The sequence below is a fragment of the Atractosteus spatula genome, chromosome 14, assembly GCF_055471065.1.
Source record: "Atractosteus spatula isolate fAtrSpa1 chromosome 14, fAtrSpa1.hap1, whole genome shotgun sequence".
Classification (NCBI taxonomy): domain Eukaryota; kingdom Metazoa; phylum Chordata; class Actinopteri; order Semionotiformes; family Lepisosteidae; genus Atractosteus; species Atractosteus spatula.
This window is the reverse complement of record NC_142719.1, coordinates 10948186-10974003: the sequence shown is the minus strand read 5'-3', so window position 1 is coordinate 10974003 and position 25818 is coordinate 10948186. Positions and strand designations below refer to the sequence as shown.

Here is a 25818-nt window from a genome sequence, read left to right as displayed (position 1 = left end):
TGCTTATTTATTTTTTTCACCATAGAAAATGATGATATAGGATGATATGTGTTAACTCAACAATTGTGCTGAACATAAACAGCTGTCAGGTCAGTGTTTCATTGAAACAATGAAAGACTTCTTGTTGAGTAGTGCTCGCAAATGTTGCTTTTTACAGACTGCTCATTATGTCATTATCACTGGGACCAGGTTTACTGGAAAGGGTTACCGGAAATTAGTCTAGCACACAGCTTATTGAAGGACCAATTCACTCATCAAGTGGATGAAGCATTTTTTAATAAAAAAGATACACACTTTCACAAAATTCATTCAATGAAGTGCACCAGCAAAATAAGGACAAAGGCGGTCTTTCACATACAGGTAGCACCTTGAAATGTGCTAGGCTATTAGCACAGTCTTGAGCATGGGCTTTTGGAAAATTCGGAAGGATTTTAAGAAATAACTTCCCATGAAGAAAGTAATTCCACTAAAGCGGATTTCCTATCTCTAGTTAAAAGGCTGGCTCAGAGACCAAGTCTAATGAAATGATCTGACAAAATTAAAACATTCAGCAGCTTGAGATCAACACTATGCTTTTATGTTGGAGCCAGATTTTCCATACAATACAACCATACAATACACTCACGTCCCTGATCCCAAGTCTCAAGTCAGAAAACCATCCTCATTGAGCAGGGCAGGCAGTGCTGGTTCCTCACTCCTCCTCTGGGTATGGTTTCTACTCCTTCCAACTCCAAGATCCTAAGACAATGTGTCCTATTTCCCCCACATACAGGGAGAAAGGAAGCTATGGAGTTTTACAGCTATTCAACAGCTTTTTATAGCTTAGAATGAGAACCTTCTGAATGAGGACTTAAAAAACTTACCAAGGAAGTAAAAACAAACATATTAAGACTATTGTGTAGTATAAAGAGACAATGCCCAATTACATTATGCACTGTTTACTGCACATGTAGAAACCCACTGTGATATTAGACACTGTATCTTTACCAGTACAAAACTATGAGAATGTAGAGGTGGTGGGAATCTGGTTTTGGAACACTTCCAGAACAAGTTTTTATGCCCATGGTGCTGATTCCCCCTCAAGGGCACTCCCTCTGAACTCATCCCTTTAAACATGACCGACGGAAATGGATAATGACTATAAATATGATCTTTCAGCATTAAATAATAAAAGCAGCACTAACAGCCCAGCCCACAGATCCTGAAGCTTTTGTCAGAGCGGTTGTGTTAAGGAAAGCCAGACAGTCCACTGCTTAAGGATGAGGATTCCACACATAGCTGAAGAAATGATTTCCAGGTCTTCCAGCAAACCCCCAGGAGGCACTTTCCAGAAATACACTTTATATTTTGAATTGGAGGAGCACTTTTACAGCTGTGCAGTCCCATTAACTTGCAAGTCAAACTGGATTTCAGTCAGGAGGGATCTTAAACTGAGGCTGAGCATCTTGACAAGCCCCATGAGCAAGCTGCCACAGTGTGGCACACAGAGCAGTGGACGTTCAGTCCGAAATAAGCTACAACTGCAGCTCTAAAGCAGACAGCCGTTTCTGTCCTTTTTCGTTTTTGCTGAGCAATCATACCAAAGTATGCAGTCACTAAGGTCAAAGACATTAAGGAAGATTGCTTGCTTCTCCTATGCCAAATATCTACAGTAAAATAAGCACTGTGTGCTTTCGCAAATATCACAGACACATCTGTACTTGGTTAGTACAGAGTAGCCTATGTATTCCTCGAGGTCACTGATGAATACCACCCAGTCAACTGGTATGGGCCACAGCACTTGAGATTTCTCCACTGCACCAGTTGTAAACGGAGATCTTCAAGTTGTTTTTAAGACTTTTTTGTGCAGTTTTGAAGAGGACGTACGATGAGTGAGAAAATCCGAACATGACTCTTCCTCCCATGTGAGCAGGAGATTTGCCCACATTTCCATTTTGTACTGTTCTTCAGGGTCTTATTCACGTTTGTCTCGTCAACTGAACACATACACCTCCCAACAAGTGGGACGGAGACTGCAGAGACTTTCTTTGGTCCATCCAGGCAAAGACTGTCGTATTTGTCTAGGAGAAGCAAGGGTGCTGATGAGCAGCGATGTTTTCTCACTTCCAAGCAGGCAGGCCAAACTGAAGTAGGAAGATGTGCAGACACAGGTCAGGTTGGAGTTTTTTTGGGAAGCAAAGATCTAGTGTTCCCATCAGCACACATCCTCTTGCCAGAGAGGAAGGCTGGGATGAGAGATCAGATCTCATAGTTCACAACTTGCGTCACACAAAGGCTACTGCAGAGCAAGAGGCCAGGAGGACCCGATATGGACTTTCTGAAGCTTATAAAAAATGTACAAAAAACATCTGCATACTAACGGAGATCAACAACCAAACCGTTGGTTGTCCACTCTTGTTCACAATCTAAAAATACAGTTTTCTTTCCTTTTCTGGTCTTATACATTCATCCATGCTGACCAGACTACTGGTGCAGTCGAAAAGCTGGTGTCCCATTTCCTGTTCCCCCACCTGACTGTGGTCTGTGGTTGTCGGTGCCCTCTGGTGTGAAGAGCTTGGAGGTGCTAATCTGGCAACATGTGTACGTAATTCACTGGGAATGTTCCTGTCCTCGACGTGTCTCCAACGATGTGACCCACCTGCCAACATACAGAAAATCAGCAAACGACAAAGAGTTTAAACATCACAGTTCAAACATCTGCTCTGGCCTTTTCCAAAATCTACCCCACCCATATTTACTACTGCCTTTTTAACGTGTTAATGCACACTGGAAAATTCTTATGAATGGCGCATTCGTTCAGTCAAGACGACGTCCATAATCTTTTCACATTCTCTATCATCCTTATTTTTGGCGGTGGCTTTGACCAAACAAAGTTTTCTCTACAAGTCCATTACCGAAAAGGCCCAAAAGGGATGACCTGCGCAACAGACTTTATCATCTTCGTCTAACCCCGGGGCCTGGGTCACAGAGAGTCCTCTCCCTCTCCTGGTACAGGCCTCTGGAGGGAGCCCCACCACGCTTCAAGGACAAGACTTCAAAGCTGCTGCCAGCTGGGGAGGGCTTCGGGAATCACGTACCCACCAGTGTGCGTCCTCCACTCCCGTCACCACGATCACCTCGTCCTTGCAAAACGCCAGCTGTTCTGTGCTGACCGGTTTGCAGTCCACCAGGGCTTGGACCCTCTTCTGCCTCGGCTTCACCTGCAAGCAGAACACGAGGATCCATGGATAGAAGAAACTGCAACTGCAGAATAATAATTAATAAAGGACCGTGACAAACTGAAGCTGTCTCCTTTTCCCTTACACTGGGTCATATAATCCAGAACTACTCAATCTGCAGTCCCTTCAGTCCTCTCCCTGCTCCTTTATTGCTGCATTGATCCAACAAATGAACACCACATTAAGAAGCTAGCTGCTGCAAAATTGACCGGAGAGATGAGGGGTCACAAGTAGAGTACACCTGATTTAAGGCTTTCATCAAATCAGTCCCATGCAGTTGACAGTTTTCACACTTTCTGTGTTCACAGGGTGTGACAAAAACACAGGCTCCTGTTGTTGAGGTCCACAGTTCAGAATGGAGCCCTGTAGGCCAGAGATTGCTGTACAAATGACTCCCCTAGCAAAGCTTGTAGTCAGGGTTTCCTGAGGTTGCCACACCACACCCACCCCCCCACCCCCTTCTCAGTGGATCAGTTCTCCAGTCACTATTCTGTAGCACCCCTCCCTGGTAGCAGTCTGTCCAAGCACCCTCTGAACTTTGACCTCTTGCCCCCTTTTACAAGCTTACTTCCCCTCCCCCTGCCCTCTATAAAATGGGACTTCTTTCCCTCCACCTGCTCTGTAGCTGTTACTCCTCTGCTTGTCCTCTCCCCCAAGCTTCATCTCTGTGACTAGCACACCCGTCCAACAGGCAAGCGTAATAAAGCCAGTGAAGTGCAGTTACCACCTGCCTCTCTTCAAACACCGCTGACTCTGCAAGGGAAAACTAGTGGATTGAGCCACGGGCCAGCAGGTTTTTTTGTTTTACCCTTGCGTCAGCCATTTCTAAACACTTTCTTTCCACCACTTAACAAGTCAGGTGATTTGAGCAGTTACAAGATCACCCGAAACTAAAACACCAGCTTCTTGTCTCTCTCTCTTGAGGAACGCACAAGACCATTCCCGACTTAACTGAACCAAGACATTCCAAGTAGTTCCAAACAGGTAATGCCCTTTACAACGGGTGACCTTATCAGGCCCTCTTTTACTGAGGCTCTCAGGGGTCAGAGTTGGCCTCCCCTGCAATACACAATTGTCTATGTTAGGGGCCGTCTATCTAGAAAGAAGATGGGTACATCTTCTGAAACATGAGTTCCACAGTTTTCCTAACAGAGGAGGCAATACGAGATTATTCTACGACTCCAAAGCTGGCGAGTCTAAAGAAAGGAGATACAGTAGATAGAAAATGAAGAGCCCACAGGCGCAGAGCTGCACAGAAGCTCAGGCCACTCCCACTCCCCTAATCGTTTCCCGAGCTCAAACCCCAATGAGAAAGGAACGCTAACCATGGCGTTCCTCCTTGGGCGTGGCACGGGAACAGGGATGGGTGGCGAAGTGGGCGGGTTTGCCATCAGGCCGCTGTACAGCTCCTCCTGGCTTTCCGCGCAGCTCGGCGAGGTGACTGCACACTTCCCCTGCCCCCCGCTGCTCGTCCGCCGGTACGACGTGGTCTTCTCCGAGCTGGAAGCACAGAAACGGCGCCGGCGTTTAGCTTTAAACTCCAGCCCCAGGAGCTCAGTCACAGACAGCCCGCGGGGGTGGGGGGTGGCCTTGAACAGCGTAATACACTTCTGATGCAAGAGTGCAATTAAAGAAAAAAGACAGGTAAACTCAATAAAAAGGTATTAGTAATATAAAACCTGGAGTCAGCAGCTTTGGCCACAGTTTTCACACACAGCTCTAAAGCTCTGTATACACAAGCAGGACAACCAGCCAACCCCCGCATTAAAATTAAACTTGAAACCACAGAGCTAGTACTCACAGCTGTCCAGTAGATGGCGCTGTGGAGAAGGGAATCACAAGCTGTGGCAGCAGCGCAAATAATATGTATTCAAGGGGAACTGCAGTCCCAATTTCTCAGACCGCTTATTAAATCGCAGTAACAAAATAAATTCACAAAATCCTGAAAGTACTGTTAGTCATCGAGTTTCCACAAATTGGGATTAGACAAGGCACGGTGATTCCTGTTTACTAGTCTCCGTAATGACTAATGTAATGCGATGTACGAACAAATACAGGTCGTGCAGCAGACATGTCACTGCAATATTGAAATACTGAAATATTCTAACGTGATCTAAAGCCAAGTAGTATTTGCCGGCAAGACTGTCTCAAAATCGAAAGCAATATTTGTATTGGATTAAGAGATGAACTCAAAAGCCTGCTTGCTTACAAACGTCGTAGGGCCACAACACGACACCGAAAGTGTCGTTGCCCATTTCTGAATCGCAGAACATAGCGTGGCGCATACCTAGAAAATTTCGTCTATTTTGTGGTGTTAACTGGAGGTTTTACAAGTTAGTGTGTACATTTTGCTTTCACTGCGGTTTGAAATGCACTCCTCAACGCCGCTTCTTTCTAACCCCGAAATATAAAAATTGCTTTGCAGTTCCCCTTTAATGGACAGAAACAGTGAGAGCAAGACAGAAAGTCAACGTGGAGGGAGGAGGTCGTCAGAGGAGGACAGTGAGACCGAGGGCGAGAAATGTAGCGAGCGCCGTGCTCCACCTGAATGGCCCACAAGGCGTCGCTGGGGAGATGACAGACAGCCGGTTTTCTGAGCCAGTGGGGCTGGAGCCCGGGTCTCCGGCTGTCTTGCGGCCGTCGTGCTGGGGCTGGTTCTCCCAGAAAACCGTCTGCCTCTGGCTGCGCAGCACGCCGTCGCGGGGGGACCTGGGGGCGGCTTGCGTCCGGGGCGCCTGGCCGTCCTGCGCTGGGGGGCTGTGGCGCTGCGAGAGGGGGTTCGAGGAGCGGCGCACTGGCGGGTTGCCCTCCCGGGCGGAGATGGAGATCTGGGGGTCTGAGCGTCCTGGGGAGGAGGGGGGCAAGGAAACAGCTCCAGTTCGTGTCTGTGTGCCCCGAGACTGTGGTGCGGTGTAGCACAGCTCCAGTCTGTGTGCTCTGAGACTGTGGCGCAGTGTAGCACAGCTCCAGTCCGTGTGATGGGAGACTGTGGTGCAGTGTAGCGCAGCTCCAGTCAGTGTGATGGGAGACTGTGGCGCAGTGTAGCACAGCTCCAGTCCGTGTGATGTGAGACTGTGGCGCAGTGTAGCACAGCTCCAGTCCGTCTGCTCTGAGACTGTGGTGCAGTGTAGTGCAGCTCCAGTCCGTGTGATGCGAGACTGTGGCACAGTGTAGCGCAGCTCCAGTTCGTGTGATGTGAGACTGTGGCGTAGTGTAGCGCAGCTCCAGTCCGTGTGCTCTGAGACTGTGGTGCAGTGTAGCGCAGCTCCAGTCAGTGTGATGCGAGACTGTGGCGCAGTGTAGCACAGCTCCAGTCCGTGTGATGTGAGACTGTGGCACAGTGTAGCGCAGCTCCAGTCTGTGTGATGCGAGACTGTGGCGCAGTGTAGCGCAGCTCCAGTCCGTGTGCTCTGAGACTGTGGCGCAGTGTAGCGCAGCTCCAGTCCGTGTGATGCGAGACTGTGGCGCAGTGTAGCGCAGCTCCAGTCCGTGTGATGGGAGACTGTGGCACAGTGTAGCGCAGCTCCAGTCCATGTGATGCGAGACTGTGGCGCAGTGTAGCGCAGCTCCAGTCCGTGTGATGCGAGACTGTGGCGCAGTGTAGCGCAGCTCCAGTCCGTGTGATGCGAGACTGTGGCTCAGTGTAGCGCAGCTCCAGTCCGTGTGCTCTGAGACTGTGGTGCAGTGTAGCGCAGCTCCAGTCCGTGTGCTCTGAGACTGTGGTGCAGTGTAGCACAGCTCCAGTCCGTGTGCTCTGAGACTGTGCCCCAAGACTGTGGCACAGTGCAACCCTTACCTCTCTGGATGCTTTTGGCAGGCAGTGGTGGGGGCTCAGAGGAGGAGCTGTTGGAGGCTGGGCTTCGACACAGGAAGTCAATGTTCTCATAGGTCTTATTGGAGATGCTGGTGTTGGTATAGCTCCAGCGGGTCGGAGGTGGCCCAGAAGGTAGGGTGGAGCGCAGAGACCTCTGTAACGGGCTGACCTGGCAGCACAAGCACAGAGTAAAAGGGCGGAGTCGCTAAGAAGGACCCCAGTTAAAAAAAACGTTACTGTATCTGTTTGCTCACCCCTGTGCTGGGAGACTCAAGAGTATTTAGGTAATGTAAAAAAATAAAACAGCTTTTTATTAAAAAACAAATAAAAAAAACTGTCTCTACTCTATAAATAAGCTTGGTAAGATGGCACAACTGTACATTTGGTGCAGATGAGAGGAGGCATATGTACTTCCACCAGAAGGCTAATAGAAACACAAGAATTTGAATTTACATACTGAGTAAACATAATAACAGCAAAGTCCGTGCAAACCAAGTCCTGTTTTTCTGCCTTTTTTATTCAACCTTTAATTGAACTATATTTCAAAATGCATTCATAAGCAAACTGCAGCTTTCAAGAAGGTCATTTGAGGTGAGGAATTAGCACTCAACCAACTGCTTTGTTTCAGAAGAGCCTAGTTCATATGGATTGCTGTGGTGTGAAGAACCGAAGTCTTGCAGGATTAGTCATGTTTGGGAACAACGGCTGGTTGATTCACAGTCCCAGTGTCCGGGGCTCAGTTCCTGTGTGGGCCTACTGAAGACGGAAATGGGCTCTTGTCTGCTGTCCCCTGCCCAGTCAGGATTAACCCTGATGCCACCCTGTCCCGTGCTCATATTTGAGTCAGGGGTGTTATAGGTATATATTACAGGAGTTTTTGACACAAAAAAATTCTCACCTGTCTGGACATTGTCAACAACTTACAAAGAGCTGTTTAGACAGGTACTATATATCGGAAAGGGAAACAACAAGCATTTCAGGGACAATATTTGGGGACTCCTCACCATAGTAAGCAAGAAACAAGCCACAATACCATCCATCCATTTTCACTCTGCTTTTCCTTGTGAGGGTCGTGGTTCCATGGATGTTAACCCATTATGCCTTCCAGCATGTAGAGGCAGCAACATCCTGTTGCTGTTTCCATAACATTAGTTTTTTACGGGACAGGGTTGTCAGGCTGGGACATGGGACACGGACCCACTACCCTGAGATTATGAGTCTCATGCTCTTACCAACAGAGCTAGACGGGGGCCGCTTAAGAGACCACTGAGATTAAAACAAAAAACAAGACATAGTCCAAGAGAAACCCAGAGTAGAGAAAGTGTGGTTTAGCGTTGTAGTTTGTAAAGAGCCCACTTAGTTTTGGGGTCACCTTGGGGTGCAATCGCCTGCTGGCCATGTATTACAGGAGCTGTGTCTTACCCTCTCATCCAGCTCATCCTCACTGTCGTACATGTACTCCTGCTGCGTTTCCCAGATGTACTCCACGTGGATCTGGGAGTTGAATTTCCCCGCCAGGGCCAGCTCCAGCTACAGAGGGCAGAAGCAACGTCATGATGGCAGTAAACCCTTCAAGAGCTTACTGGCCTCCTGACCTCTGACAGTCAGGCGTCATTATGAAAGAAATTACCCGGTAGGCCTCTATAACACATGAGAAAGTTTGAGCAAAAAATATCCTTCTCATTTACCACTCTGTAAAGGGGATTACAGATGATGGTAAGGTACAAAGAGCAAATGTGTCTGGAATTAATACACACCATGGATTACATGATCAAATGGGGCATTTGATGAACCAAACTCTTGGATAAGGGATACAGTGTAACTCTCTTTTGCACAATCACTTTTTTGCCCAAGTAAGATCCCTTTAATTACATGGCCTAGAGGGTTTGGATCATGAATTGAGCCCTATGGCCAGAAGAGACTGTTTTGAGCCTCTTTCTTAAAACAACTGGCAAGTCCACATTGGGTGGGTATATAGTAAAAAATATCAGGAGACTGGTGTAAAGGATCTCTGTTTAATTCTGCTTTTTATCAATCCTCTTCATGACCAGAATCCTTAAAGAGCAGATCTTTGAACTCTTATGGACATCTAGGTTCTGATTTTCTACAGGCACCATTCACAATTTGTCTCAGTTTCCCACATGCTGGCATAGGGTTCACTTTACGTAAGGATGTTCCGAGATAGCAACATTATTGTAAACTTGCCCCTTAATCTAAACTAATCCAAAGTGCTAATTAATCAATAATAAGCCCTTGTTAGACTGATACAGTATTACAGTGTGCAACAGATAATTCACTCTTCCTGTCCCTGGTAAGACAGGGCGATCACCAAGTTTCACGCCACCCACACTACCCTGATTTTCGACATCATTTCTTCCACTACTGTGTCGATGTCACAGTTTCTAATTCTTTGCAAGATACAGTCAGTCTTCCTTTTTTAGCACAGAATTGTTTTCTTTACCAAAGAAATGGCTTGCAAATTGGAGGTCCAGTGGTGGATTAATAGCAAATGTTAAATATAAAAAGGAAAAACTGCGCTCATTCTACTACGTATTGTGTTTTATAAAGAATGTTGGAATATATTGTGGTGTGCAGTAGTTATGTCCCTCTCAGTGGACAAGCTGTGTCCACTGAGAGGGACAATTCACTTGTGCTTCTTACCAATTCCACGCACTGTGTGTGGTGAAGTCTCTTTGCTATGTCCAATGCTGTCTCCCCGGCGCTGTTAACTACAGAAGTGAGAAGAGAAAAAATGTGAAGTTACCCATAGACCCCAACTTTTCAAAATAACTGGCAGGGCTTGTAACAAACTCATATTAACCAAGCATTTCTATGCTGCCACCTCTTGCCTTAACACACAAAAAAATAAACTATTTTCTGATATTCACTAACCCTAAGAATGTGTTAAGGAAGAAGTGTTGTTTTGCACTTCTCTCCTGCTAAGTAGCTTTAAAGCTATTTAAAGTCTTCAAAGTCTAGTAAAATAGAATATCCATGAATACGTGGCAACACAACCTTTTATGTTAGTTTTAGAAGCTTCATGATGATGATCAGATTGGTTTTGCTTTTGAGCCTTTACTATTACACTTTGCCTTCCTTTTAATCCCTTCTTCAACAACACGGGATCCTCTGCTGTGTTGCCTCTGGCGTCAAATTAATTGCACATACTGGAGTTTGTGGGGTTTATTCTCTGTAGTGCCAGTTTTCCGAACGTATTTAGTTCATCCATTTCTGAAACATAACTTCTGTAACATTCACTTGTTGGCAGGTACCAACCAGCTCTGATCCCTTTTCAGCTGCTTATTATTCACTGATAAGTCATTAAATCATCGTTAATTTGATATATTAACTGAATCTGAATTAATAGACAGTTGAATTGACTACAAAGTTCAAGACAAGAGAATGGTTATTTAGCCTTGTGTATGCTCAATCCCTTGGTAATCTTGGTACGCAGTCAAAATTAATCTCTGGGAGTGCTTGAGCCAAGTCAACAAAAAACAGGCGTCCATTTCCTGTCATTAACTATGACGTCGAACAGGGGAAGGCAGATTATGAGGCAGGCTTTGTAATGAGACCTCACAACAAGCAATGACAGCCTATGGTATCTGTTCTTATTTTGTTATGCTATGGACAGGAATGCTCAGACCAGATGAGTACTGTCAGCTGGTCTATTTCCAGTCACATGCACATCTGGTAAGAATATGAAAAAAAATGTTTTGAAAGCTAGAGTGACTGAAAAACAAGAAACAGAACTGTGATACACAGCCACGCTTTTAAACCACAGCTAGTGTGGGGGGAGGGGGAATATTGCAAGTAATTTAAAGGGTATATTTAGGGAGAAAAGGCTGTTTGAGTTTAATTTAAATACTGTAATTTAAGAAGGAAGCAGAATTAGGGTGGGTTATCTAGAGTAAGTCTTGTACTCTGATTTGCATTACAGGGATGAGCTCAGACTTTGAACTTCAACCGCACCTGTCCTTCAACAGAAAGCCACTTATTCTTGCCAGCTGTCGCAGTAACCCCAGCCCTATCTCAGAAACACAGGAAAAGCCGGGACCACACCGTGGACAAGATGCACGTACATCACAGGACGCACACACAAACCCACCCACATAAGCACAATCCAGGGACGTCATCTAACCTATTGTCGTTGATTACCAGGAGGAAACTGGAGCACCTGGAGATACCCTACATGGATATGGGGGAGAACATGCAGACTCCCCCACAGAAGGTGCCCCAGTCTGTAATCAAACCCAGGACTCAAGAACTGTGAGGCAGCAGTGCTAACCACCATGCCAAATTTAACCTAATCTTTAAGATAATCCAGTAACACTTACCAGACTTTACAGAATTTAAAACAATCTCTAGCTCAATCTAAGTCAAGCTGGCTGTGTCTCAAGAAGCCATCCTCCATTTTTACAGGAAAACCACTGAGAGTAGATTAACTTTGTCTGCACTAGAATGAATGATTTCCATCTTCACTGTAAGGTAGCATTGTATTCTTTAAGCATGAATTTGATTTTGTGATTTTGTGCAGCTGTAGGAAATTCTAATGGAGAATGTAGTATCTTCTTACCGGTGCTTAATGTTGCCTTTCCTTTCAGCAGCAGTTTGAGGCACTCAGTCTTGTTATACAGGCAGCTGTAGTGCAGTGCAGTGTTGCCTTCTGAGATCTTTTTCTCCAGGCATCCACTGGGCAGAAAGGTAAAACAGGAAGTGTTGACACACTGCATGGCCATAATCAGTACTGTACTTTCACTTACTGTATGATATTCCAGCACTGAGTGTTTTCCCTAACACACAAACCAATGCAACCTGTGAGTTCATGTCCCTGCAGTGGACACTCCAGTTGCCACTGCACTGACAGGAGGGTGATCCAAGCTGACAGGCAATAACTGGAGATCCAGCCAATCAGGATGCACAGACCTAGCCACCTACTAATCATTCAGACAATCCAAGAGGAATTAATTACAGCTCTAAGAGGTACTTGCTGGCTGGCCATGGACTCAAGACGTTGATCACACTGCTACTTCTGAGCCTTTCGGTTGAGATAAAAGATTCTATAACAGACTAATTTGACATTTTTAGCAAAAACAATTTAAATTTGCTAGACACAATGTTTGACAAATTGTTTTTATCAACACAACTCTAAAAGGAATATAATGTAAACAATTAGAAACAAGAATAGGACTGATTTACTTGATTGACTTTACAAATCACGTTTACAATTAAGACATTGATCATTAAGTTAACGGCACTGGTGGAGATTTAAGGCCTTCACAAATAACAGTTCTGCCATCAAATTTTTCGGATATAGTTCATCCCAAATAACATAATTCAGTTATTTAGCTGGCTGTAAGAGAGAGCTACAGTGGCAGGCCTCTACATCCGCATAATTTACTTATTAATTCTGTATTTTTCCTGCCATATTCTGCAGTCGTTTAGGGAGGGGAAAAAAAGTGGGTTGGTGAATGCAGAAATGGATCCAGGTGCCCGAAATTATTCGGGTCAGCTGGAAACATCACCTGGTGGTGAGGAGAGGGGTGATGGGATTTCACAGAGCTGCTGACCTGTTCTGTGCGAGAAAGTCCACCAGAGCCAGAGAGCTCTTCTCAGCCACCCTCACTGCCAGGTGAAGGGCTGTCTCGCCAAGATCCTGCAAGAGCAGAAGAGAAAAGCCAATTAAATTCACTGTACACAAGCACTCTGCAAAGCCACATCTTCACCTGGGAGCCGTCCTGTTGCTTAGATCTTCCCTCCATCGAGTCCTGAATCGAAGGAAACACATTCTTAACCAGATCCTTGTAATTGTTTCTACCTTACAACTATTTTTTTTAAAGAACCTGACTATATAAATTAAGAGGTCACTTAAGACTAGGGAACTGAATGTTCAGCTTAGTTAGAACCAAAACTAGCAGACAAAGGAGTCTTCCTGTACCCAAAGAGATTATTACCCTGCACTCTTAACACCTGAGAGACTGCAAAAGCAGATGTGCTGAGATCGAAACTGCCCGACTTCAGTCAGAGAGACTGAAAGACACTGTGGTCTTTTAACCACACTCTGGGTGTGGTCCTCTGGCAGGGACTAAAAGACTGGTAGTGTGGTCAGCTTTGAGCCCTGAGAGCCTCAGAGCTTCAGAGACAGAAGTGAATACCAGGTTAGAACTGTGGCCCAACTGATGTGGTGACACTGTTTGAGACTGTGGCCTGGGAGACAGAGTGGTTTAGCAATGTCTGGTTTCCAAGACGAGACATCTTTGGACAGTTTTCCAGGCGTATAGCTAATCGTACCATGCACAAGCAAGAGAGATTCCCTGGCTTCTGTTTTCCTGCAAAGTCATGATTTCCTGGCACATCGGACCGCCCAGGTGTTAAAGCAGACAAGGCACTGATTCAGAAGGCAGGCTGGAACCAATTACAAGCCTTGATGTCTCTTATTGACAATGAACATGAAGCTTTGCACAACTGTGCAAGTGCTGCAGGAGTTCAGTTGGTTGGGGTCTCCTCCCCTTTTAGGACACCTGTGAGCTCACAGAGCCATCGGTGAGCAATGCAACTTTCCTGCTGGGCACTATGGAGCTCACACAATTGGTATAGTCCTCGTTCTTAGTTGCTACAGTTACAGTGGCAAATCAAGACCATTTAAATTAGCTGGTTTCAAATAAGGGAATAAAAAAAGAAAAACAAATGGCAATTCTACTTTTAATTTGGACTGTCAAATTGTTCCATTTGGTCTAACAGCTACAGTTATTTCAACAAACACCCTGCAAAGAAGCTGAAGTAAGAGCATTTGGCTAGGTAAACCTTCATGGTTACACAGTTTACTGCACAGAGTAGAGTCTTCAAGGAGTACAGCATCTTCTGGCTTTCATTCAACCCAAGGTCTTAAACACACAAGATTGTTAATTAAACCAGTCTCATCTTGTTTCCAGCTCTCCAGATATTGGTAGTTTAAAGGCAGCTTTACGTGGTTTCTGGCTCTTAGGAATCATTATGTTCGAAACACAAGCCTACTGCTTGTAGATCAGGCATAAGGCCATCAGTGAGGCAGAGGCTGCAGTTCAGAGTTTCAACAGCTGTTTGGCCAAAGATGAAGTTTGGTGTTTCTATAAGCTTGAGAGGTCCGTGTTCTTTAGCGGCTGCTTGTCCAGATGGCAGTAAACACATGTGCAAGCCAGCGGGGGGTCTTTAACGGATGTGCTCTGTTTGTTTGACTGTTGTAGAGTGAGACGGACCCCTGCAATTAAAGTCCTGAGCAGTCAAGCCGCACATCTGCGCAGCCCTGGAGCGCTCCCAGGCTAGACTGCTGGCCGGTTTCTAACGGCGCTGAACGAAAGGGTCATGGACACCGGTGTTCCAGTCAGATGAGAGACCTGCGTTTGCGAAAACTGACAGCCAGAGGCTGTGATGTCTACCATGAGAGGATTTAAGAGAAACTAGAACAGTCTAGTGAATGTACTGCCACTAAAGCCTACCTATAAAAATAAATTGATTATTGTACAATTAAATGTTTAGACTTACCTTGAAACCCAATCCTTGATTTTAAAACATTAACATCCTCAAAAAAGCAAAAGATTTACCGTGGCCAAGTTTATGTAAAGCTGTTATTTTATTCTCTAAAGATGTCACATATTGAAACCTTACGGCAATATTTTCATCACTTCTTTATATGTTTTTGGGCCATGATTTTAAATACCATAAAAGCAGTAAAACAGGATAAAAATGAAGGAATTGCTGAGCACGTACAACACGTGCAACACGTTGGCTGTAAAACATGGGATTGTAGCCAAGCTCTATGGACTTAAATTAACAATTGCTCCCACTCAGTTTCTACACTTAAAACTAAGAGTTCTCAAAAGCTTACGCTCATGGTCATACAGGAAACTCTGCATAGTCAAATTCCATGATGACCAAATCTGTAGCTGACAAGGGCCGATTGCAGTTGTTTTTTAGAAGATAGCTTTAGAGCTTAAACCAAGTGAATAGTATATTGGAATTACCATTAGCACTGCTGACTCACAGTTGTGGGTCCTGGGTTTGACTGCAATCTATTTAAGAGCCCCCCATCATTAATTATTTATTCATTAAGTGCACCTTTAAAACGCTTACATCAGTACACAAAACATCAGAGGCTTGTCCAGAAACATGCACTGCCAGGTTACCGTTTTTTTTTTCTCACTGTAAGCCCACAGTACCAACAGCAGAGTGCAGAATCGCTGGAGATTTGCTGCAGCTCTCAAAGACAATCACATTGACATCTCACAGTTGTACGGCATGCTACCCAGTGGCAGGCTTAAGGTAACCCACCCGACATTGAACCCCCAAACCCCAAAAGTTTTGGGCCAGTTGTGGCTCATCCCTTTGAGGAATCCCAATTACAACAACGTAGCCCAAACCACAAAAGAACCAGTGATCTTTAGACAATAATGCCCAATTTCCATTCAAGCAAAGGCGTTTATTGCCTGAGCCTCTGAAGTTCTAGATCCCATCCGAAACACAAAGACATTCCTACTCAAATACTTCACTGACCTGTCCCTCTGGGATGGCCACTGGTTTGGTCAGGTCTTCTCCTTCTGCATATATCTGGAGCAGCGTGGTGATGTCTCTGCTTTTTATGGCATCGTACAGCCGGTAGGAGTCCTCATCACCGCTTCTCTGAACATACCGCCTTTCTGCATACTTAGCTACGATATACTCCTTTCTGGCATTCCTGTAACAGATAAGATACTGCTGTTAAAAAATGAACTGCAGCCCAGGAAATTTCTTTTGCTAAGAAATCAATTAAACAATTAGAATCGTATTACAGAACAACCATTGTTTAATCATCTGGATAAACCTCCCATCTGCAATGGTAAACTGTTCATGCATGAGCAACACTCATTTTAATCTCCAGCAGCAATACACTTACATGTCACTGTTAGGAAGAGGTTTCACAGAATCGCTGGGTAATCCTGCCTCCATGATATCATTAAACCTTGTGTTTCCGATGCTCACAGCGAGCTGCAAAACAGAGCCTCATGGTAAATGTGCAACACTTGGCCTTTGAACAGAATACACCACAATCCACCTTGGGACAGGTGCCAAGGGGGCAGCTGACCTACCAGCAGCTCAGAGGTGCTGAGCATGTCCAGAGTGAGGGACTGGATCCTGGAGTAGTGCACTCCCAGCTCCCGGTGAATTCCAGAGCACTCGATGCAGGTTAGGATCCCGAGATTGGTGGATAACCATGTGGGATCTGCAGAACAAGGAGTCGGGGCCAGTCAGTGAGTTTACAACAAAGAGGACTCCATTTTTTCTTGGCTCGCTGCTTACACACAAGTCAAAAGAAGGAGCTGAAGACTCTTCCAGCACTATTAGGCTGTCAAAATTCACATGCAGATCTGTAGCGATATTCACTCAGGTGGATCCAAAGTAAAAACATCTGAGGAGCAGATAAAAGCCATGTGACCTGTTAACAGCCATACGGAACAGAACCACTCCTCCAATGACTTCATAGCAATAACAGGTCTCCTTAAGGCCCTGTCAGCCTGGGCTGGGAGCACCTGTGATTCCCTCACTGCCTGCCTTCCAATCAACAACTGGACAGTGTGCTAAGAAAATCGGAATGAGGTCATAAGTAATATGAGGTCACCTGACTGAGACCACAAGGGCCTGTGGCTTCAAGCTACTGCTCTAGTGAAGTAAAGGCTGTCATGATCACCATCGGTCTGTCAAGTCCCAATAGGACCATTTTCCTTTCAACTAGCAGCTCCTAACACTGGGCGTGGTCACCTGTGACCATCATAACCGATGATGATTATGGACCAATTCCACTGCAAGTCAGAAATGGTCTTACACAGCTGCTCACATGCAAATATCGGTTTAGCATTTGCAAGGTTGTGATACTTGATATTTGCCGCATATGTCCTGTAACTGTAATTTAAGTACCTACAGTTTTGATGTGAAAAAAATCAGATGTACACCATTCAACATCTCATCCTAATTTAAAAAAAAAAACCCTAGATGATTACTTTTTGATTCTAAATCATTTGGCCAATGTCTTTATCCAATCTTTTACAGGTGTACCCATTTATACAGCCAGGTATTCTACAGAAGCAAGCTGAGCAAATTATCTTACACAGTCGTGTTCCCATCTGGAGACTGGATCCCATGACGTCCGTAATACAAGCGCAGAGAGCCCTTAACCACCTCCTTAACCTACTGCTACAGATACTACGAATTTGCATGACTTGCTAGCAATGAACACCCAAGTGTTGATTACAAACAAAAACAGAGAATGGAGAGCAACACTCACCCACAAAAATAGTGAAAAATCTAGTGCAACACTAAATAAAACAGTACTTAAAAAAATTCGATGTTGCAGTCAGCTCTGATGAGGGTCGGGTCACTGAACTACAGTGATTTAAACAACTTCCTGGCACTTCAATTGGTGCTCATAGCAACAGTGGTCAAGTCCAAACCCCATCCGAGACGCGACAGCACCACCTACTGGTGGGGCTTTGAAGTGCATGTACCTGGCGCTCCACAGTCGCAGCACACCTCGTTGCCCGGCATGTGGCGCACCTCGGTGATGACGGCCCGCGCCAGCTCCTGCAGGCTGCTGTCCTTGAACTGGCTCTGGTCTCCCCTGAACGCAGCGTTGAGGGCCTCTTCCTTGCTGTTCTGCAGCACCGACACCCATCTGCGGTAAGACGCACACAGCCACCTCGTGAATGCTCACTTCCGTCTCCCCTCCCTGAGCGTCTCGCGCTCTGAGGTGAAGCGATACTAATACCGCAGTCCCATCCGACTAGGAACTCAGAAAAACCTTACTTGGTTTTGACCCATACTGTTTTTGTTAGGGATTACTCATAATAAAGATCCATGAAACTGTCAAATCTACCAGGAAGGCAATAAATTTAACCAGCTCACTTCCTTGTCATTTTTGGGAATTCCTGTGACCTTTTTCAAAGCGTTCTGACTTTCCTCTCTGCTTCCCACCCTCTCTCTTTTCAAAAAGAAAGGAGTGGCACATTCCCTGTAGCTAGAAAACAGGATTTATGGTACTTTTAAATAAACAGAACTGCAATTCCATTAACCTTGCATATGATCTCTTTTTTCAATACAGTTTTTTCTTCATGACATCAGTATAATTTAGTTTAGCTTTCTTTTTCCCCCAAGGTTATTGTCCTCCCAAGCAATTTGTTTGGCAGAGCCTGACACAAAGGGTCAGCCTAAGAGGTGTGGACAACGACAAAAAAAAAAATGATGCATGTGTACAAAGCAGAAAAGAGACAGACCAAACACTGGGTGTTTCTTTAGTGTCCTGCAAAACCTCAAATGTTTGAGCTCAGGAGTAGTGGGAACTGGAGGAGCAGCTGGAGACAGAGGCCCCATCTGCTTCGCATTGAGAAATGAACTCCCCTGGTGTCCCAAGAAACGCCTGAACTCCGCTTGGCCTCCTCCGGCTCCGCCTCAGCAGGAGCCTGGGGCTCGAGTGAAGGGGCTCTCTGCTCCTCACTGCCTGTAGTCTGGAGGAAGAGGAGGCGTCTGGCAAAACACCCTGGCATGTGGGAAGCCGAAAGGATGGGCAGTCTACAAAGGGTTGCTCCCAAGTGAAACATCTACTGTCTCCAGCCAAATCTAAGGTCCTGCTCTGTACCAGGTCTCAACTGAATTTGAAAACTGCAGGAGAAAGGAGACTATAACAATAGTGTTACACACTACTGCATATTGAAAGTGCTTTCTAATACATCTGGTTTACTTACATCATACACTCTTGTTCATCTTCTGCCTGGAAGTGGTAAGTCCTATTATCTGAAATTCAGAAAGAGAGAAGGAGATGGGAATTAGTTGGCAAATTACTGCTGCAGGCCAGGTTTTCTAACAAAGCCTTGCGTGCAGAAATCAAACCTGCAAAAAGAAACCAAAACGCCTTGCACAAGAACTAACTTGCTGCCATTTTCTTCCAGCCCCTAATTGTTCTTTATTTCTGAAGAATTAGAAACGTGAGGGTGGCGGATGGGAGGAATTGGTTACAGAGATTAAATAAATCAAGTTCACTAAAGCCTTTAGAAGGAAATTCAAAGCTGTAACTGCTGTTGTTTTAATGAACCTGCTTTAGGAATTACAGCACAGTCCAAAACCACTGGAGTACCCAGTGCAGTGTCTGGCCATGGAATAGCAGTGTTATATCCGTAAACTCAGCAGGAGCCAGTGCTGCAAGGACTTATTCCGGTGTGGCTCCTTGGGATTATCCTTAATGTAAGACAGGTGCTTCACAATCTGATGACTTGCAGGATTTCTATGGCCTTCCACGCTGAAAAATGAGCAACCGGTAGTGCCGTTAATCTGTTTATCCAAAAATCTGAGCACATGTGCTTCAAATCAAAACCTGACCTATATAAAGGATTAAACACCGGCTAGCAGGAGAGACTGCCATTCCTGACATACACATTGCTTGGCACACAATATAATTAACAAACAGATACAAACAATACTGGGCAAACAAACCTCTTACACCTTGCTTTTTTAAAGACGTGCTTGCCAAAGCTGCTGAATTCAAAGGAAAAAAAATGAACGTTTTCTTTTGCTTTCTCAATTCAGCCCCTGTCTTTAATCTCACATAACAAGAACAGTCTGGCACTTGAAAGTGCAACCTTGAAAACTGCCCTTATAATGTACATAACCCAAGCAGAGTAATTCCTTAAGATGAATCATTAACACAAGCACACAGAATCCAACTGCTGGCTGCACTGCTCAGATTTGATGGTGTTAACCTACACCGGACTCACTGCTGTAAAAAGTGGCAAAAACATTGTCCGAGAGGTAGTTTCTTGTTTGAGGGACCTATAACCACTGCAAACAGTGTTGATGATAAATGGCAGTAGTTTTTATGTCAATGTGATGATTTCTAAAACTCAAGACATATTAGTACACTAGTTAGCCTTTGCTCTCTGCACAAGCAAATATTCGAACACTCCTTTTTGCCTCGCGTAAAACTTGTCTGCTCGAGAGGCTCAAAACAAGGTGTCCAGCTGCTACCCGTTCTGTCTCGTTTGAGCAGCTGCTGAGGAGTTCCACAAGCCCTGCTGGGACTTACGCGTCACAAGGTCGAAGGTCCTTCTCTCCTCGGGGTTGGGCCTGACCTGGCAGGTCAGAAGGTTCAGCTTGGCGGGGGGCCTATTGATCTGCGGGACGACAAGAGACAAATCGGCCAAACGCGACAAACCCAAGAGCGCCGTTCATGAGCGACACAGGAAGGCGGCCAGACGGACGCTCCGGCAGCGCCAACTTTGCAACATGTGCCCAGGTTCCAAACATGTAAAGTGCGTGGGTAATGTGGGTAACATTTAGACATTAATGGTAAAAACACAGTTATTGGCACACATGCTGGGCAGTACACAGCATAATTACCCAAAACACAGCTTAAATTGCTGTATAACAGTCTGAAACATTACAAGCTTTTTCCTTGGCGCACATCTGTTGCAGTTCTTTGGAAAACGCATTAGGCACCTGCCAAGGCTCCCTGAGTGCAGGGAGACCACTGGAAGTGTAAACAGATCATTAGCAGAAGGAGAGGCTCAGGAGCAGGAGCCTGCCATACCGTGCTGTGGGATATTGTCAGGCATCCATATTTGATTCCACATTTCCTCTTCTGCCACACCTTCCTGATCCTGCAGGGCATGAGAAAAGAACCCAGAAATGGATTTTTATAAGAAGTGTTTCTAGGCGGCATCACAGTGCAGTGGTCTGCATTGCTGCCTCACAGTGCTGGGGCCCTGGATTCAGTTCCAGACTGGGGGGGGGCTGTCCGTGTGGAGTTTGGATGTTCTCCCTGGGCCTCCACTGGGTGTTCTGATTTCCTCCCACACTACAAAGACATGCTGGGAGTTTAACTGGCTACAGGGAATACTGGTCCTGATGTGAGTGCGTGGCTGTCTGTGCCCTGAGATGGACCCATTACTTGCTGGTATAGGTTCCAGCTCCCCCGTGGCCCTGCACTAGATAAAGCAGTTGGAAAATGAATGGATGGATAAGTGTTTTGATGTCTTTAATCTTTGACACCACCAGTCTACATTAAATAATGTACGTAAACAGACAAGGGACCCAAAGGTTTAGGCCTCACGAACCGTTGATCTCAGCACTTAAAGTCACTTAAAACAACGGCAAAAGAATTTGTTTAACCAGTACTTCCTCTATATGTTTAATTCAAAACAGACTTGAAAAAAATCCACCCTCCCACCCCAAAAAAAAACAACAAAGTGATCTGCAGCTGCATTTGAAAAGCTTGCTACTGCTTTCAAACAAGACTTTTACCACAGCCTCTGATCATCTTGTAGAAACTAACGAAGCAGCCCTGCCCCTGTGATCAGGGGCTTGCTCATTTTCCAGTTTCTTTAATCAGACACAGCTTTACAGCGATTCTGTCCTGTAAAGGCTTAACCACCCCAGAGCCAATGTATTCCCTTCACTCACGGTGAAGGGGGGAAATAAATCAAGTCTGAAAGACCCCTCACCCATCGCTCTTCTTGAGCAGGAATCCGGATTTCTCTGTGCCATACTGCTTGTTCCCCTGAGGCTGATGAATGCTGTAGCCATTCCCAGAGTTCTTCCTGTTCAAGTGGTCCTGATAAAGAAGAGAAACTATTAAAATTAAGCAGAAAAAGAGAAAAATTCCCCACAGGCTCTGCTTTTTTTTCCCCAATATACGATTCTGCTCAGCCATACTTGGGCAAGAGTAATAGTGCTGAGTGACCTGGGCCATAGGTCCAATACATTTCAGGCTGTTCCGGCAGCAGAGAGTGAAGACTTATTCCCTGCAAGGTAGGTCTTGTTTGACATGTTTCTGAAAAAGGTAACGTAGTGGCATCAAAATGCTGGTTGAAGAGTTCAATTTTGCAAGGAGCTGCAAGAGTTAAAAAAAAACAGAAAAGGGCTTTTCTCTTGCAAACTAAAATGTTTTCTTTTGGTGTGCAGACTTGATCGCTTTATTACAAATAGTGTAGTATCCATTTAGGAGCTGGAAATGTAGGGATTGCTGATCATTTATACTGTACAACAGTGTTAACACTGGCAAGAAGAGAGCTGTGGGAATCTGTAAAGTCCTGGGGGATCAGCCACTGGACTCACCTCCTTGCCCTCCACCTGCAGGAAGCCCCTCAGAGAGTCCCGAACCTGGGCCAGCTGCTTCATCTCCTCGTCCTGCGCCTGCCGCAGCTGCAGAGCACATCGCACAATGTATAGGACCCACAGCACAATGTATGGAACGTGCAGAACAATGTATAGGACCCACGACACAACGAATAGAACATATAGCACAATGTATAGAACCTACAGCACAGAGCACATCGCACAATGTATAGGACCCACGGCACAACTATAGAACAATGTATAGCGCCTACTGCACATGTATAGAACATTATTGAATAATTAATAGGTTTATTCCATGCTGAAAAAAAGAAGAAAGAGAACACAACGTTTCGGCCGTGGAGCCTTCTTCAGGTGTGAAGGCTGAAGAACACCTGAAGAAGGCTCCACGGCCGAAACGTTGTGTTCTCTTTCTTCTTTTTTTCAGCATGGAATAAACCTATTACTTGTTCCTTTTGCAGCCTACGCATGCTGACGCAGCTACCCACCTGAACTATTATTGAATAATGTATAGGACCCACAACACAATGTATAAAACATATAGCACAACATACAGAACATAAAAGACAATGTATAGAATGCACAGCACAGAGCACATCATACAATGTATAGAACATATAGTATAATGTATACCCACAGTACAACATACAGAGTATGTATCACAATGTGATGAATCTTGAATCTTGAATGTATAGAACATATACAGTAGCACAATGTCTACCCATACCACAGAGCACATCTCACAATGTATAGAACCATACAACAGAGACCCCAACAAGAGCATACCACACAGCAGAAAGCACAGAGCAATCTGCACCCAGAATGCAACACATAGATGGGGAAAGGTACAAAAGCACAGAGCTATAAAATTCAGTAGGCATAGGTACAGGGATGTACAGGGATGTACACAGGTAATCTGTAATAACACAACCATAAAGGCTACACTGAAATACATTCAGAAACAAATTTCAATGAGGCACCATCTTGAGTTTTTCCTTAGAATAATTTTCATTCAAAACTGTAATATCTTTCCTTTTATCTTTATTACCTATCATATATAAAAATGGAGCAGGATATTATATTCCTTGCATTTTTACTTTCTATCTTTTCTCATTTATGACGTTACTGAACATGTTTGTGCATTTAGCTGTCTTTACTGAATTGTTAGACTGTTTTGTCTATTTTACAATTATTTTGTCTCTCATGTGTTCCAGTCCTTTATTTGAGCAGCAGTCAACACCTCATGTGTATGAGTCACTTAATACTTAACACATTATGGTACTGCTGTCAGGTTGTGATTGATGGAATTGGATCACATGATCTGGGGTTTATAAAGTTTATAAAGGTAACAAGAGAACAAGAAAACAAGAGAACAGCACAAGACAAGACAGCCAGAGGGCATCAACTGTGCACATCAGGGGTGACTTGGCATTTGTGACAATAAAAGATTTCAATTCAAACTTCTATCCATTCATTTTCTAAGCAAGCAAAAGGCACAAAGTGGGGTACAGCCTGGACAGGATGCCAGTCCATCACAGGTCAGACGCGCAGAGACACTAACACAAACACGCACACACTCACACCAGGGCCAGATTTACAGAAACCAATGAACCTGCCTACCAGCATGTCTTTCGACTGTAAGGGGGAACCAGAGCACATGTGCAGTCCGTCACATAACTATTGTCAGGCTTCTACGGTTACAGTGGCCTGACATCATTCTCATAACTCCAAGGCAACTGTCTCCAAAGGGACTTGCAAGTTAAAGAATTTCTTTACGTTGCCGTGACTTTGCATAATGTAAATTAAGATTTACCATGTCTCGCCGATCAGAAACAATTTCACCATGCTGCCCTGCCCTCCACTGCAAGGCATACCACAGTAAACACATACTTTTTGGTCATGCATTCCTCGCATGCAAGAAACCCTTGTTTTACTGTATGATAATCTAGAAAGGATCATTTCTAATGTCGTCACACGAAAAAATTCAAACCCCTATTAATGCACTAAATTCTTTCACACAGCGAAGATAAATTGAAAAAAAAAAGTACTGTATTATGTCTTCCTTTATAAATCCAGACATTACCATGGTTCGTGTTATGCTCAAAACAGTCACAAAACCTGTCTGTTAAGTGTTCCTCATTCCTTTCATTTAATAACTATGCAGACAGATTTCAAGAATCTTAATAGCTAATTGTCATCATCTTAAAGCCATCAGATAGGTGTCACTCATTCCAAACCCAGTGAACCACACATTTCACAAACATGATCCATCAAGGTGCATCGAAAACAAATTCCCAGTTAATACACTTTTTAAAGAGCTTTCCCAACAGCACAGTTATCTCAACTTTCCAAAGGAGGAACACATCTTGGCAGCTGTACATACATTCTACCCATGCCCCAAATCATCATGTCCCCGATTTCCACATTCTTCCCTGCAAAGTTATTGCAAACCTCTCCCCACTGTAGGAATCCTGTCTGCAGACGAGTAGGTGCTCTCTAATCTACTAGTTTGTTCAGAGCCGTCTGTGGTCAACAAGACCTATCAGTACATGCTGACAAGCCAACAAGGCCAGAAGTGAGCCCAAACATTCAGAAGACACCCTCTGAAAAGTGCTCTCTTCACCACAAGGAATGTATCTACAGACCTCTGTCTCCCAGAATCATGACTTCGGTATGGAGCCTCACTGAGGTTCCCAGTAAACACCGGCTTCTGGTTTTCTAGCACTTCAAGATGAGACATTCAGATACGATGAGACCAACATCCAAGTCGAAATGTTAAAAAATGCAAATACAAAAATGGATGAATGCAAAGAGAAAAAGGAAAACAAATGTATTGGTTCACCAAAAAATGCTGTTTGCTTTGCAGTTTAGGCACTATAATTCCTTTCAACTTGTCATGCTAAGAATAATGAGGTTCAGAGCTGTAGTGTGAGGTCTTTGCTCTCCTACAGATTACAAGCTCTAGTCCACTCTAATGTAGGTCAGATCAGCTTAGAAGTTTGGTTTCCCCTAGTCTAAGCTATAAACTGAAACATTTTCAAATTTGAGAAGTGGGTAGGTGTTTCTAAAGAAATTTAAAGAAAACTTTTTTAAAAAACATTTGGTAGGTCTCTAATGGGCCCCAAACATTCCTACACTCATTAAGTTTCCCCTGTAAATTATATGAAATCTTTTTCAAATTTAACTTGTGATACAGCCTCTTTAATCCATTCTTTGTATGACGGTCCTGTACTGTCCACCCATTTTCGCAATATTATCTTTTTAGCAATAATACAGAGTGTCAAAAAAGTATTTTTATATTGAATTGCTACTTTAACCTTTGATAAATCACCAAGGATACATGTACTGAGAGTAAGTGGAATTGAGATATTTAGGTTCCTGAGAGCTTTCCCCACTGTGGAGTCCAGTTTGGCAACTTGAACCACCTCCCACCCCGCCAAACACAATGGATTTTGAGGAGTCTTCTTGTTTCTTCTTTTGAAACAAACATTAAAGTGTCAACGATCCTGATGATGACAAGTCTGAACAAGTAGTATCATGTCCTCGACACAGCAATATTAGCAGACGATGCCAGTCTGACTCCACTTTTTAATGGTACTGCCTTATTAATAACACAATCACTTGTCTGCCCTTGCCTGCAGAGCCAATATTACAGCC

General features: G+C 44.6%; 1 protein-coding gene across 2 annotated transcripts in view; it reads right to left on the bottom strand.

The window, feature by feature from the left end:
• Window positions 1-259: 259 nt before the first annotated feature.
• asap3 (ArfGAP with SH3 domain, ankyrin repeat and PH domain 3) overlaps window positions 260-25818 on the bottom strand; it is a 46691-nt gene continuing 21132 nt past the window's right edge. For both annotated transcript variants that reach the window (XM_088932721.1, XM_088932722.1), the window contains exons 9-26: window positions 22144-22230; window positions 21531-21640; window positions 20618-20687; window positions 20114-20201; window positions 18780-18828; window positions 17547-17713; window positions 16134-16267; window positions 15941-16032; window positions 15562-15742; window positions 12603-12688; window positions 11609-11724; window positions 9694-9761; window positions 8455-8562; window positions 7015-7201; window positions 5763-6063; window positions 4544-4718; window positions 3078-3200; window positions 260-2638 (exon numbers count right to left, since the gene is read on the bottom strand). In XM_088932721.1, coding sequence (XP_088788847.1) covers window positions 2564-2638; window positions 3078-3200; window positions 4544-4718; window positions 5763-6063; window positions 7015-7201; window positions 8455-8562; window positions 9694-9761; window positions 11609-11724; window positions 12603-12688; window positions 15562-15742; window positions 15941-16032; window positions 16134-16267; window positions 17547-17713; window positions 18780-18828; window positions 20114-20201; window positions 20618-20687; window positions 21531-21640; window positions 22144-22230 — 2217 coding nt within the window. In that variant the 3' untranslated portion in view covers window positions 260-2563. The remainder of the gene's footprint in view (window positions 2639-3077; window positions 3201-4543; window positions 4719-5762; window positions 6064-7014; window positions 7202-8454; window positions 8563-9693; window positions 9762-11608; window positions 11725-12602; window positions 12689-15561; window positions 15743-15940; window positions 16033-16133; window positions 16268-17546; window positions 17714-18779; window positions 18829-20113; window positions 20202-20617; window positions 20688-21530; window positions 21641-22143; window positions 22231-25818) is intronic.